We start from the raw sequence: 14,534 nt of genomic DNA, 5'->3' as shown, positions 1-14,534 counted from the left end.
CCACCCCAGGCTCACAGGGAAGAGTTTGATGGTGTGCGTTTCAAATTCCCTGTCTCCGGCGAGGGGCCTGTCACATCCCAGCGCCCACACGTCCGTCCCGATGATCTGTGAGGGGTGCTGGGTGGTTCCTCTTTGATGAGGACATGTTGGGGGGTGAGGGGCCAGTGTCCACATCTCTGGCTTGCTCTGCCCAAAGGTGGCCTGGGTGATTAGACTGATGGCCTCCTGACGTCAGATGAGATCCGTTAAAAGGTATTTATCTCGGGCTTGGGCCAAAGCCGCGGGGGAGATTAAAAGAGATTGAGGCCAAGATAATCCCCTCGCAGCATCCCACTAAAGTGGCTGCCAAAAGGCATGCCACCAAATCTTTTGCCACCCCTGGCCCCTGTGCCCACTTCTGTTTTTGCCATCCAGAGCCCCGTTTGCGGCCGAGAGAGGGTGCGGTGGCCCTGCCATTGGTTTTCCCTTTGCAGGCCCTCTCTTGGTGGCATCATCCCTCTTTCCACCCTGCCCAGGACACAAGTGGCATGCTGTCCCTGGGAAAACAGGAATTCCTGTGACTGTGAGGTACAGCAAGCCCTGCCCTGGTGGCTGATAATCCTAGGCTGTTCTGGCTAATCTTCACTTTATTAGTTTGTTGCTGATATAAACAGAGGGAGTCAAATCCGCCTGGGATTGTTTCTTTCCCTTCAGGAGCAGTGTGCTACTCTCTCTTTTCACCCCTCCCCATCCACCTGCTTTGCATTACGTCCCAATCCGATTTCCCCAAGTCTCTGGTGTCTGATTTAATTTGCCTGACGCTGCTCCTGGAATCAGCCCTCCCCCAACCCCTCCCGTCCACAGCCTTCCTGCTCCCCATGGGGAGATCAGTCCTGGGAGAGGCTGAGGAGCAGAGAGGGAGCGAGGGACTCGCTGGGTGGACCAACGGGACTGACTGGAGGCTGCAGAGGTACGAGGGGCTTCTGGGCAGCGAGGAGCCGTTCTCAGCAAGGGAGGCAGGCTGTGAGGGTCCCATCCAGAGGGGACTGCAACCCTCCTTACTCTACAGATCCCGGTAAGCTTGCCGCCTTGCGGTGCCTGAGGTCACCTTGGTGAATCTGGCGTTTGGGACCCTGAGTTTCTTGGAGTGATTCTGTGGGGAGCCTTTGAGCAAGGGCTCATCCCATCAAAGGATGAGGGAGAGTAAGATCATGGAAAGGGGTTGGGGTTAGCATTGAGGTGTCTATACAGTGATGAGGAGGCTTTGCACTGGGATGGGGTTGCTTGTTCTCCATTTGGCAGGTAAATCTCACCAGTTCCCAGTGGAACGGGAGGGTAACGCCTTTCCTGAGTGATCTGGCAGTCACTGCCTGTACGCAGCCCTGCACCCCCAGTGTGCCCTGTGCGCACCTCTTTGCAGCTGGCTGCTGTTCTGGGTGGACAAGGAGCCCTCAGAAAGCAAGGAGCAGAGCAGGGTAATTTTACCCTGACCTTTGATCTCCATCACAGGAGAGAGAGATCATCTCTGTATCCGGCTCTGCAAGGAGCCCAGGGTCACCAGGGCGAGCCTGCGAAGCTAGTCAGGGATTACACAGAGACCCAGGGACACTGCCTATTCAAACTGAGTCCTTCTTGCACCTTTCCCATTCACAGCCCTCCCAACATTTCACAGAGCAACCACTCCTGCAGTGTGGGGGAAGCTACCCAGGAACAGATAATAAGAGGGCTCATTTTGCCTGTTTTTCCCACCCAATACTTGCACCCTTATCCCCGCCAGGGAGTGATGCAGGTGACTCGCAGGGACAGCCCCCAGGGAGCAAGCTGGGCCCCCTCCATGGCATCGTGCAAGGGTTATGGCCACTGCTCTGAAAAGTCAGGGTGTGGCAGCAAAAGGTGGAAGATGGATGATTCCAGATCCCCTCCGTCTTGCACCACAGCACAGGCATTTGATCTGCTATGAGCAGACACTGAAGGACTCAGGGTGGGTTTGGTTTCCCACAGACAGGAGTGCTGCAGCAAGAAATTTGTTAGAAAAGGCAGGAGGGGAAAGAACTGTCATGTTGGAGAGCAGAAGAAGTGGAATGTGATTTCAAAAGCCAAGAGCTGTGAACTGGATGGGCATAGCTAAGGCAGAGCTCAGAACAGGGCTGGCATGAACCGACCAAGCCCAGGCTCTGTTTGGCTGTGCCATGCTTGCTCCTCAGGGGTGCTTGCAGGAGGCAAAACTCCAGAACTGGTGCCAACTGGTGCCAAGGTCCTCCTGTCAGTAGCTCTGCTGAGAGTGATGAATTGTTTCAAGGGTACCTTAGGACTTGGTTTCCTTTATTGCTTAGCATTCACATGGAAGAGCCCTTACTTCCAGAAAGCACCAAGTGTGCAGCATTTAGAAGCCTTTCCCATTAAAACTAGCCTGGGCAACCACCATGAGGAACTGTGAGCTGATCCTTAGATCCACAAGAAATGTGTATCCCTAAGGTCCTGCTGGAGAAGGCAGGAACATGCCTTGGCCAAACTCCGTTTCCCTTTCCTCTGTTCTTCCCCCATTTCGTTCCTTCCATTTCCTGCCCTAAATTTACATGATCATAATGAGCTGCTCTTTTGCACACCTGCCCTGGTCCTCCTGGGAGGCAGCTGCACTACACCGGGGATCGGGTAACTCACTCTCCACAAATTGCACTGGGATGTGACGGATGGAGGCGACAGGCAAAGATGGAGCTATTATTATCGCTCATCTGTGGCTCCTTGTCCTTCTGAGGCTGAGAACAATTCCCATCTTCATTTAGAGTGTTCCCTCAGAGGGATTTAAAGGTTCGGACACAGTCCTGAGCTGCACCTTCTCTATATTTAGCCCTTTTTATCCGTCCTCGACATCCTGCCCCTGCTGTTTGATCTGCCTATGGCTCCGAAAGCCCCTCATCTGGTTGTGCAGCTTTACAGAGCAGTGAACTGGCATTCCCTTGCTAGTGCCAGACCTGAGAAACAACCACAGAAGGGAAGAGAGTGGTAAAAAAAGCAGGAGCAATGAAAGGAAGACTGGGATGAGACAGGTAATGAGGACATGTACAGCCAGCTTCACCTGGAGCAGAAATTGGAAGGAAGGGAGAACAAGGTTCCCATCTCTGTGAAGGTCTGGGCGGGCAAAATCAGAAGTCTACAAAGAAAAATTAGGGCAGGTGGATGGACAGTGATCTCATATAGCCAAAGGTGAATGAAATAACAGCCTAAAGAATTTGGGAACCAAGCAAAGGAGGCTGGAAGGAGAGAGTCAGAGGGAGGAGGTTATCTGACAGGAAAAGGCAATCTAATGCTTAGGATTGATGTATCAGTCCCAGGGAACACTGGAAAAGGGCAAAGTGTAGGCCACAATGGTAGGGCTGGCTGCACAGGGTGGCTGGAAGTTCAGGTGCCCCACTTGCTGTGCTGTAGGCTGTGAGCAGAGCTGGATGCAGCCTTGCAGCCTCACTGTACGCTGAAACTGAGGGGCAAACACCACAGGATAAGGATGTGCAGCTGCAAGACCTTCCCCAGCATCTCCCCACCCTGTCAGTCAGCTGAGAGGTGGAGTGGAATGCCAGCCCTTTTATAAAGGAGGGGAAGTGCATGAAGGTGGGTATTCATGGTCACTCAATGAGGTGCAACTTTGCATCCTTGCTGGGAGGAGCCCCCTCATCGCTGCTCTGTTGGAATGAGAGAAGAAAGACCAGTGGAAAGGGCCCAGCTCAGGTGCTGGCCTGTTCCTATCCTTCAGTGCAGCTGAGGCTGGCAGCCCCAGGCCATGGCTGTGACATGTTCCTCTGGGCCCTGGCAGTGCTGCCCTGGACTGCCCTCCTGCTCCCTGAGCATTTGCTGGGGCTGGAGCCCCATCCAGTGCATGGGCAGCGAGCAGGGAAGAGCAAGCAGTGCTGTGGCTCTATCCAGCCTTGCAGGCAGCAGAGACAAGTCTCTGTCTGCAGAATATATCCTGAAATAACTTCCTGCTGGGGTAGCCTCCCAGGAGCTAGGGGAAACCTTTATCTCCTTCTCTTTCCTACACTCAAAGCCATGCCTCAGGCATCATTGAACAAGCAAAAACTCACTGTGCCTGGGGGATCAAAGGAAAGCCGTGGAGATGTTCAAGGGAAGGAATCCTTAAAGGAAACTCAAAGTGAAACTCAAAGGAAAATCAAGCAGTAGGCAGAGGTGGGACTTGGGAGCTGTCTGGATGTGTTTGCCCACAGCAAGAGAGCAAGCCTGGCATGGAAGAACCCAAAGCCTCAGTGACCAGAGGAAATGAGGCCTTCAGGCAACCGGGATGGAAGTGATGTGACCCACAGGGACTAGGAGAAATTCTGCAGATGCTGCTGGAACATTTATTGGCTAACACCTGGAGCACATCCGGACACTCACATCTGTCCAGGTGAAATGTTGGAGCAATTAAAGATAGATCACATTTGTCTACAAAAGTGGGAGATGCTAGAATCCCTGGTGAAGGTTTAAGTGCACATAACAAGAAAGAGAGAACAAAACAGAGATGTATAATGGTACAGTGCACCTGCATCTTGCATATGGATTACAGTTCTGGTTCCCTGCTCTCCCTGCAAAAATGTTATCATCTCTGCTCTGTAAACAACTGAAAAAAAATCTCATAGAACAGCAGAGATAATGGGATATAACAGCTTACACGGGAAGAATGACTAAGTTTGCTCTGCAGTCTGGAAAAGAGATGGAGTATGACAAAGATGAATGAAGTACCAAGTGACGCAGAGGTGAATAGAGACCAGTTATTTGCTGATTCTCCCAACTCAAAATATAGCCACTGTCAAGTGGAACTAGTGCCACCGGGAAGTGATAGAAGCAGGAACTTCTTTGCAGAGTCTGCCACCCAGCTGTGGAAATCATCACTATGGGGTACTGAGGAGGCTGAACTTGGCATGGGCACAAAGATGGTGTGGACAAATGAACAGAAGTCCATCAAGGACCTGCATACAGTAATGCTGCTCTAGCTTTGGACGTCAGTGAAAAGCTTGGGCTGGGCAAGTAGGAGATACACCCCTATCGGCTTATGTTATTCTTAGATCCTTCCCTAGGCATCCACCCTTCTTTTTATTTTGGTTTGGTTTGGTTGGTTTTGGTTTGGTTTTTGATGTTAAAGTGGGAGGCAACCCTGAGAGAGCACCTTAACAGCCCCATAGATTTCCTTGGTGGTCAGAGTTGGTGGGTCCTGCCTGGTGAGGCTTTGCTTAGGACAAACAGTAGGAAGTAGCCAATGAGCTCCCCCCAACAAGTTTCTTCCTCCTGGAGCTGAGCTGGACAGCTTGACCGTGAACAGGGAGAAGTTGATGAAGAGGACCCAGGGCTTGGAATGGAGAGGTTAAAAATGAGAGGACAAGTGTGGCCAGAATCTCAGCAAGAGGCTCTGGAGTTCTTTAGCTTCTGCACCTGCATGTGTAAGCAGAATCCAAGACAAAATGGACCTTTGACCAGGCCCAGCACAATCTTCCCAAATGCTACGGGCTGTGGCCAGATACAGCATGGCACTACCAAGTATTCAGCCAAGAAATGGTAAAGACACCTACATTTCCATAACTGAGCATTAGCTGTCCTATCTAACACCCCTCTCCTTTGATTTGTCTCCCCAGAATCCAGGCTGCCCCACGTGGAGGAGCCACCCTTAGGTCAGAAAGATGGGGGAAATGGAACAGATGAAGCAGGAGGCTGAGCAGCTGAAGAAGCAGATTGCGGTAATGCTGGCAACAGTCATGAAACTGCTGAGAGCGTGTCTACCCCCCCCACTGCATGCCCAAACTTTCCTCCTCAGCCACAAGCTGGAGTTGGGCTTTCTCCATCTACATACTAGCAGCCCTCTGCAGCTCTCCACAGCCCTTCAAATGCTGATGGAGATCTTCACACTATGGTGGGGGAAAGAGTGGTAGAGGAAGGGAGAGAAGGGGGGACAGGGGTCCCAAGAGTGTAGTGAAACCCCAGGATCTCCTCTGTCTGTGAGACAGCTGGTGTTCTGTCAGGTGGGAGGGTCTATGGAAAGGGTAAAGCACAGTGAACTGGATGCTGAGCAAATTTTGTCTCCCATTCCTTACATTTGGCTGGTGTCAAGGTGCCCTAATCACAGACCAGGATCTCCCTGGGCTGGCCACAATCCAAACACAACAAAGCCATAGTTCCTACTTCTAGTAACCCCCAGGCTATGACCTCAAATTTCACTTGTCATTGCCTTCCCCACACGTCTTTAAGTGGTCTCATCTGCTCTTGTCTCTTCTCCAGGATGCCCGGAAAGCCTGTGCAGACACAACGCTTGCTCAGGTAAGGGGCAGGGCTGGCTGGGCAAGCTAGCACCGCTTTGAGGGAGCTTTTGTACAGTCAGCGAGGAGTTAGGAGGCAGAGATGCAAAAAGCAGTAAAGCTCCTGGTAGTCCAAGATAAATTCTCTCCCTTCCACCACTCTTCCTTTAGATTGTGTCTGGAATGGAGGTTGTTGGACGCATCCAGATGCGGACCCGAAGGACCCTGCGGGGACACCTGGCCAAGATCTACGCCTTGCACTGGTCCACGGACTCCAAGTGAGAGCGCTGCTGCTGCTCTGCTGGGTGCAGGGCAGCACTCGGGTGTGATGGGCAGGAAGGCTCTGATGGGAAGAAAGCTACTAACATGATCTTGTTCCTTTCTCACAGACTTATGGTCAGTGCCTCACAAGATGGGAAACTGATTGTGTGGGACACATACACAACTAACAAGGTAGGAGTCAGGTGGCTGCAAACCAGGATGCTGGAGCAGGTCTCCTTGTAGCTGGTGTCCTTGACCTGTTCCCTCTGCTGCCGAGAGTCCTGACATGGTTTCTGGTCCTCCCAGGTTCATGCCATCCCCTTGCGTTCCTCCTGGGTCATGACCTGTGCCTATGCCCCCTCTGGCAATTTTGTGGCCTGTGGAGGCCTTGACAACATGTGCTCCATCTACAGCCTCAAGTCTCGTGAAGGCAACGTCAAAGTGAGCAGGGAGCTCTCAGCCCATACAGGTGTGTGCTCTGCCTGCCTGCAGCTGTGTGCCCCCTGCTTCCAAACTTCACCCTTCTATCCCTGCCCCTTTTCCCATATTTGCTTGTTCTCGCTTCCCAGGATACCTCTCCTGCTGCCGATTTCTTGATGACAACAATATTGTGACTAGCTCTGGAGATACCACATGGTGAGTGCTCTCTCCTGCATCCTAGTGACTTGACTTCTGCTCTTAGCACAGCAACAAGTGCAGTCCCTCTCTTCTTCAGCACTCCACTTTCTAAGGAGGAATTGTTCCTCCATGGGGAGGCTACATGGAGCACCTTAGGAAGCCTGATCCATTCTTCCTCCCTTGGCAGAACAGATGTTTCTTTTCCCAGCTGAAGCCAGGTCAAGCAGTAGGGCTCATGTCAACAGTTCTCACAAGGAACAGTGTCATTTGTACCGGGACAGAAGGTGTTTTATGTGGAGCACGAATACGTTCTCCGTACGTTATATAGTTGCCCTCTGTGCAAGGGACACTGCAGAGGCAGTGCCTGGATCCTTTGGTTCCTGGTTCTCAGGAACCGTGCTGTGACTCTGAACCATCCTGAGTCTTTATTCATCCCACCCCATCCCAATAACTGCTTTGGAAGAACCTCTTGCCCAAGGACAAGTGGCATTTCCATCAGAGATCAGGGTTACACAGGGCTTGCTTGCCTGAATGTGGAGTGGGATCCCACTGAACAAGAGCTTTACAAGCTCTTACAAGCGTGGACATGGAAGACCTTTTCCAGCTGTTTGCTATTTTTTGCTGGTTTTGTCCCTCTTACTGTCTCTCAGTATTCCCTTCAGCTGTTACACTTATGGGAATATGCCAAACCTCACACACCCCCAGCCTTAGTCTAACTCTGTTTTGGCAAAGGTATTGCCAACAACAGCTGTGAAGAAATCTCTTGTTGTATACAGCTGACTCCAGGGATGCGCTCACCCATTTTCCCCTGCTGTAGCGATGGCTTCCCTCCTTTTGTTTGTGAGTGGGACAGCTCTTCAGCCTGGCTGTAGGTCTGCTCTGCCTGGGCTGGCTCTGAGATCTTCTCTCCTCTCCCCTCCTGCAGCGCGCTCTGGGACATCGAGACGGGGCAGCAGAAGACTGTGTTCATTGGTCACACTGGAGACTGCATGAGCTTGGCCGTCTCCCCTGACTTCAAACTCTTCGTGTCTGGGGCTTGTGATGCTACTGCCAAACTGTGGGACGTGCGGGAGGGCTCCTGCCGTCAGACCTTCTCAGGACACGAGTCCGACATCAACGCCATCTCCGTACGTATGCTGTCTGCACAGTGCTGGGGAGGAAAATGGGGCGTGGAACAGCTCCGAAACAGCCTTGGGACAAGGGTGAAAGAAGCTGTCACAGTCATGAGGGTAACAAGGGTCTTAGACCTTGCCTGAAGCAGGGAGTGCCCAAGTTCACTGAAGTTTGGAGGAGGGTTCTCCCCAGGCACCAAAGCATTCAGGTCTTGGACAGGCAGCACACCATGGTCTCTGGAGCTGAGCACCCTGACACAGGTGCTGGTCCAGCTCTGCTCACAGCAGCTGTTGGGAACTGTGGTTCAGGCACGCTCCAGCAGCCCTGGTGCAACACACAAGTGAGGCAGGAGGAGTACCTAACTCAGCTGAGATTGGCTCCAGACAGAAAAGGTGGGGACTTGGGATCACAGGGAGATCTTCTGAAGATTAAATTTTTATAGGAGGCAGCTCCCTCAGAGCTGCAGAGATGGCAGGACAAGAAACATGCCAGACTAATCCTTGTAGCTAACCAAATGAGCCTGCCAGCTTCCTGCGGTCTGCTGCTCAAACCACCCTCCACTGATGTCAATTCAAAGCTTTCTCAGTTGTCCCATGGCTACCTTGCCAGCCACATGGTTTTCTGCCATACCTGCTCCTGAGGAGCCCTTTATTTACTCCTCAGAGCAAGACCACAGAAAACAAGCATGTATGAGAAGGCTGGGATATGAGGATCAGACAGAGGAAGGCTGTGGTACCCAGAATTATGTCAGACCTCAGCTGGGGGATAATGGGTGGACACTTGTCAAGGCCCAACCTAACCGCTGGAGTTAAAATAATCCTTCCCCAAGCACTGAGATATCGTGCAACAGCTCTAGCCCCTTAAGCCATTTGTTTTCTTGGAGTGGAAGGGGTTTATTAGGCCTTATGAGGAGTATCAATCTCCCCCTTCAGCAGACTCAAATTTTATGATCCAGTGTCTGGTCCCACCAGGCTTTCCTGCCTCCGTGGCTTCCTGGTGGTTAGCAGGGGGGAGTGACGAGTTGAAGAATTCCATAGGGATCTGGAGAAAACCTCATTAAGACACACTGTGTGCCCTCTCCAGTTCTTCCCTAACGGCGAAGCCATCTGCACCGGCTCCGACGATGCCACCTGCCGCCTCTTCGACCTGCGGGCGGACCAGGAGCTCATCATGTACTCCCACGAGACCATCATCTGCGGAATCACCTCCATCGCCCTCTCCCGCAGCGGGCGGCTCTTGTTTGCTGGCTACGACGACTTCAACTGCAACATCTGGGACTCCCTGAAAGCAGAGCGTGTGGGTGAGTGGCTCCTTGAGGTCCCTCTTTCACTCCCTGTAAGGCCTCCTGTCCCTGCCCTAGGCATAATAAGGCACTTATTTTTTCTAAATGCAAGGCATCCTGTACTGACTGAAACCCAGCAAAGCTCCCTCGCACTTAGGGAGCACACCAGAACAAGGACAACTCTTACTGCCATGGAAGAGCTATTGTTTTTAATGTTAAGGAAGTCAAGCCTTTAAACAACACTGTTTCAAGGGGAAGAAGAAGGTTCTTATTAGCTAGAACTGCTCACAGCCACCAATAGAATATCCTACTTTCTCCTAGCCTGCAGTTTGCCTGTTCCAGGTACTCACAGTGCCACTTGGTGGCCAGGCACCGAGCCAAGTGTGCACCTGGGCTTCCATCCAACATCTTCGAGCACTCTGTGATGCTCATACACAGAACACATGGCATTTTTCTTTTCAGATGTGGCCCCTACCCTCTGAAAAGTCATGAAACACAGCCCACCAACAGCATTGCTGTTTCTCAGCCTTATCAAGGCCCCCATCCAACCTTAGTCTTACCATCACTCCGGGGTGAAAGCAGTTATATGAGGACTCAGCTGGCCATACCTTCCCAACAACCCTCTGGCCGGGCCTGCAGGTGGTGGTTGCGTGGCACGCACAAAAGTTCTTCTGCGCGTCTGTTCCTATTTGCCGCGTACGGACCGTGAGGGGTCGTGCAGGAGCAGACAGGGCCATGCACGGCGTGTAGGCACGGCCTGTGACGCATGTCCTTGGCAGGGCCAACCCCGTCACCTCTCATGGGCTCCCCTTCGCTCCCTGACCTCTCTTCTTTGCCACCGCAGGAATCCTTTCTGGCCACGACAACAGAGTAAGCTGCCTGGGGGTGACAGCGGATGGCATGGCTGTTGCCACTGGCTCCTGGGACAGTTTCCTCAAGATTTGGAACTGAGGACACCAGCAGAGAGGGGAAGAGCAGCGAAAGCACGGCCCACAGCCTGAGCATCATCAGATGAGCACAACAGAAACGCCTACCTACCACTCCCACTTGTCTCTAGACACAGGTCACTTGTAGGAGTCTCCCAGAGCGAAAGGGAAAGGAGATCAGGGAGGAGCAGGGGGAGCTGGGGAGCAAGAGCACATGCACTGGCCCTTCTCTCCACCTCTAAACAGCAGTTTCCAGCCTTGTGCAGGCTTGAAGACCTGTTCTTTATGTCTCAGGACTTTGCAGTACAATTCAGACACCCTGCACCTTTCTTCAAACACCTCTACCCACAGTGAAACCCATCCTCTTCCTTCAAAAGACCCCTCATGCAACACCCATCCCAGAGTAAGCTCTCTCCCTGCTTTAACTCTGCCTAACTTCTCTGTGCAGCTGTCATGTATCCATGCAGACAGCCCCAGAGACACTGGATTTGAGATTTCTATGGCACCACCTCAAACATAAAGCTGGTGTAAATTTGGCTCATTTCCATGGGGGACCACTTAGCTCGAGTCCTATCTATGCAGAAAGAGGGGAAAGGCAGCCTTCAGACCTGCCAGAATAGCAAGGAATACATTTATTCTTAGTTCAAGTCTTATCTATGCATAAATGGCAGAAAGGTTGCCCTCCAGACCTGCCAGAATATCAGGGAATATTATATTTATTATTTATTGTCTGCTTCTTGCTGTTCCTTCCCTCTTTGCCTCACTCCTGCATTGTGTGGTGACCCTATCTAACCAGTAGCCATCAGCCCATGTTTTCAAGTCTGTTTAGATCTTCATAGCCCAGGCAAATAAAGAAAGCTCACAGAAGCACTGCAGGCTGTGTTCTTTCCAGCATTGCAATGAGCTACTGAAAACACAACTCCTTTCCTGTGAATATTGCCTGCTGGTCTCAACCAGTCACCACCTCATCCACAGACCATGCTTCAGCTCACAGTCTCCAGGGGAGGGTGTTCCTCAAAAGTTTTAGTTGAGAAGAGGCTGAAGTTGAGAAAGCAAGCTGAAAGTGCATCCTTTCAAAGCTTGGACATTTTAGCTCAGTTACAGGACACAGACATTTTATTCAGCCCCTATTTCACTTGTTGGCTCAGAGAAACATCCTGGGGGTCCCAAGGCTGAGAGGGAGAGCTGGAGATCAACAAGGTCAGTATTTACAGACAATACTATCTGATGTTAGCTTGGATCTCAGCCTCACAACAGACTCTTGCATAACTGCGTTTCAGCTCAGAGCAGGAGCAGTACAACTCCAGAGGTGACACTGGACATACATCAGTTTCCTGCAGGGAGCTGCAGCTTCCCCGCTAGCGCTGCTGTACATGGATTCAAGGCCGTACCCTTCAGCATGCTCCAGGCAGGGGAGAAGGCAGTTTTAAGACTAATGGAAGGCTGAACTATTTGTTCCTGAACCCTTGCCCCAAAGAAAATACTGTGCTGGGCAAGCACAATATCAGGACATACAGTCAGCAAAGGTTGAACACAAATTTATTTACTAGAGATAAAAACTCTATGGAAAAAAATCAATACAGCTGATATACAATAAAAAAGAGAAAGTCTGTGCTGTACATAAGACACAACAAACTAGGAAGAGGAGGGAGAGATCTTTCCCTAACAGGGAGGCTGAGAAATATGACCACTTCTTTGGTGTTTCAGTCTATTGTAGGATTTCTCCCCACTAGGAAATTCTCAAAACATAGGAGCAAATTATAGCAAGATCCTGAAAAAAGAAGTGTCTAGTTCTCCACAAAAGGACACTGTTGGTTCTCTTTGTTCAAGTCACTCCAAGCACAGTTCCCAGATTTAAGGCTCCTGCTCGGATCCACTTCCTTCTTCTCCCCAAGGTTCTCTCCCAAAACATGCCTCTTGCCCTAGAGAAATAAAAAACCCAAACATAGAGTGTAAAACACAAGTTAATTGCAGGCTATTTAATTCTCAGCAGAATATGTAGCCTATTTTCAGATCATTCAGCTTGGACTCACTTGTGACAATATACAAGAGTGACATTTTTCTACAGCCTAAAGAGAAAGAATGCACTGAAATGGGAAATATCGTTGTAAGGCCAAAGACAGACATTGAACAAAACTCAAAGGCATTTAGTGGCAAGACTGACCCACAGAAAAACACTTGTGAAGTTGCTAGTCTTTGCAGGCCTAGGAGGCACAATTCTAAACTGGGACCCTACAAGATACAGAAATTGAAGGTTTTTTTTCCCAGCTCAATCTCCCTCCCTTAGTAAGGCCCATTAAGCTTTACCTGGCGAGGGGCAGGAGCACTGGGAGAATTATCGTCTTGTAGAACACTGAGGGGAGAGCGGCCAGTTCCTCCAGATGTTGCCATGAATTTGTTGTTGGGCTTGTGTCTTATGGGCTTGCTCACTAGTTGAGGAAAGGAAACACATCAGTGCATCACAACAAGGCTCAAAGGTCCCAGATTTAAAATGCCTCCTGGCCTTTATCAAAGACTTACCCAGGGGCTTTGAGGCAAAGGGATCACAGAAAGGTTGATACTGTAAGTGAATGCTATAGGACCTACTCCAGCAGGACCACCTAGAGCCCATAGTCCAGGACCATGTCCAGGTGTCTCTCGACTATCTTAAAAGATAGAGATTCTGCAACCTTTCAGAGCAAACTGCTCCTGTGCTTGGTAACCCTCACAGTGAAAAAAGTGTTTCCTGATGTTCAGGGCTTCCTGTGTACCATTCTGTCCCCTTTGCCTCTGGTGACATCACTGGGCATGACTGGAAAGAGCCTGGCTCTCCCTCCCTTCAGGTATGTGTATCTATTAATAAGATACCCCTGGGCGTTTTCCTCTCCAGGTTGAACAGTCCCAATTCTCAGCTGCTCCTCCGAGGAGTGGTGCTCAGCACAGAGCTTTCTGAAGCAGTCTGTATCAAAGTCTCTCGGTGATGCTCAACCATAGCACAGAGATGTGCTGTCCACCCTTGCTTCATAGCTCTTCCCGAGGAGAAACTGTAAGGTCCCTCTGGAAGAGGTCTCCACAGTCACAAATCTCAAAGAGGGGAAGAGTTGTTGTACACCTTTTGATTTTGAGCACAGGTTGAAAATAATTTCTCAACTCTGAACAGAAATCGGTTCGATAACCGAAGGGGTCCCCTGGCTGCAAAGGCTCCAGGCGGTGGGACACAGCCGAACTGGGGGGTAGTGACAGGCTCAATGGGGGAGCAGGCCTGGAGAAGGCACCCGAAGAACCAGATGGTGCCGAGAGCCCCGACTCGCTCACAGCCCCTCCGGCGCAGCTCTCCCTGTGGCCCCCACACGGAGCACTTACCCGAGGGGAGGCCGTGCCCGGCAGGGCGGCCGGGCCGGGCCGTGCCGGGAGAGGGCGGCCTCTCCGCCGCTTCTCCCGCGGCCGGGGAGCCCCGCCGGGCCGGCTCCTCCGCTCCCTGAGGCGCCGGCTCCGGGGTCGCGGTCTCGGCCCCGAAGGCCTCGCTGAGCTGCTTCACCAGGCGGTCCACGCTGTCTGCCGGCGACGGAGAGGGACGGGGTGAGCCTCTAAGCCAGGCAACCCCTCAACCCGCCCGGTCACGGCGGCTTCACTCACCACTCGACACGGCTCTCATGGGCGTGCGGGAAATACCGGGCGTGGGTGACCGTGGGTCCCGCTCCTGGCCGGTGCCCGCCGGCGGCTCGGCGGGGCTGGGCTGCGGGCTGCCCGCCGGGGAGCTCACCACCTGCGGAGAGGGCAGCCGTGGGGACGGCGGGCCGGAGCCACGCAGGGGGAAGCGGCGGCGGGAGGGCGCCTACCTCTATGGGGGTGCGCAGGATGCCGGCGGTAGGGGAGCGGGGGTCGCTGACGTGTGCCAGGTGCTTGTTGCGGGGCGCGGCCGGGGTGGCGGGGGCGCTACCGGAGGCCCCCATGGCGGCGGCGGCCGCACTGCGCCCCTGCCCCGCCGGACGCGCCGTTCGAATCTCCCGCGCGCCGGGCGGTGCAGCCGCCCATTGGCCGCTCCGCGGGGGCGGGGCTCACCGCGCCACGCCCCTCCCCCCGCCCCGCCAGCCCGTCTGC

The 14,534-nt window shown here is 52.5% G+C and overlaps 2 protein-coding genes across 2 annotated transcripts; one reads left to right on the top strand and one right to left on the bottom strand.

The window, feature by feature from the left end:
* The first annotated feature begins 250 nt into the window (after positions 1–250).
* Positions 251–12,417, top strand: GNB3 (G protein subunit beta 3). The gene is made up of 10 exons (XM_086882655.1): positions 251–1,054; positions 5,598–5,699; positions 6,238–6,276; positions 6,426–6,532; positions 6,644–6,707; positions 6,822–6,984; positions 7,085–7,151; positions 8,059–8,260; positions 9,330–9,546; positions 10,373–12,417. Exons 2-10 carry the CDS (start codon positions 5,643–5,645, stop codon positions 10,477–10,479), a joined length of 1,023 nt encoding a protein of 340 aa, XP_086738781.1. The 5' UTR covers positions 251–1,054; positions 5,598–5,642; the 3' UTR covers positions 10,480–12,417.
* Positions 11,977–14,421, bottom strand: CDCA3 (cell division cycle associated 3). Its single transcript, XM_086882656.1, has 5 exons — positions 14,273–14,421; positions 14,070–14,199; positions 13,797–13,988; positions 12,762–12,883; positions 11,977–12,376 (listed from the first exon to the last, which is right to left on the bottom strand). Exons 1-5 carry the CDS (start codon positions 14,384–14,386, stop codon positions 12,242–12,244), a joined length of 693 nt encoding a protein of 230 aa, XP_086738782.1. The 5' UTR covers positions 14,387–14,421; the 3' UTR covers positions 11,977–12,241.
* Between the last annotated feature and the right edge of the window lie 113 nt (positions 14,422–14,534).

The sequence above is a fragment of the Cyanistes caeruleus genome, chromosome 3 (assembly GCF_971803275.1).
Source record: "Cyanistes caeruleus chromosome 3, bCyaCae1.hap1.1, whole genome shotgun sequence".
NCBI lineage: Eukaryota > Metazoa > Chordata > Aves > Passeriformes > Paridae > Cyanistes > Cyanistes caeruleus.
This window is presented reverse-complemented; position numbering and strand designations above follow the sequence as displayed.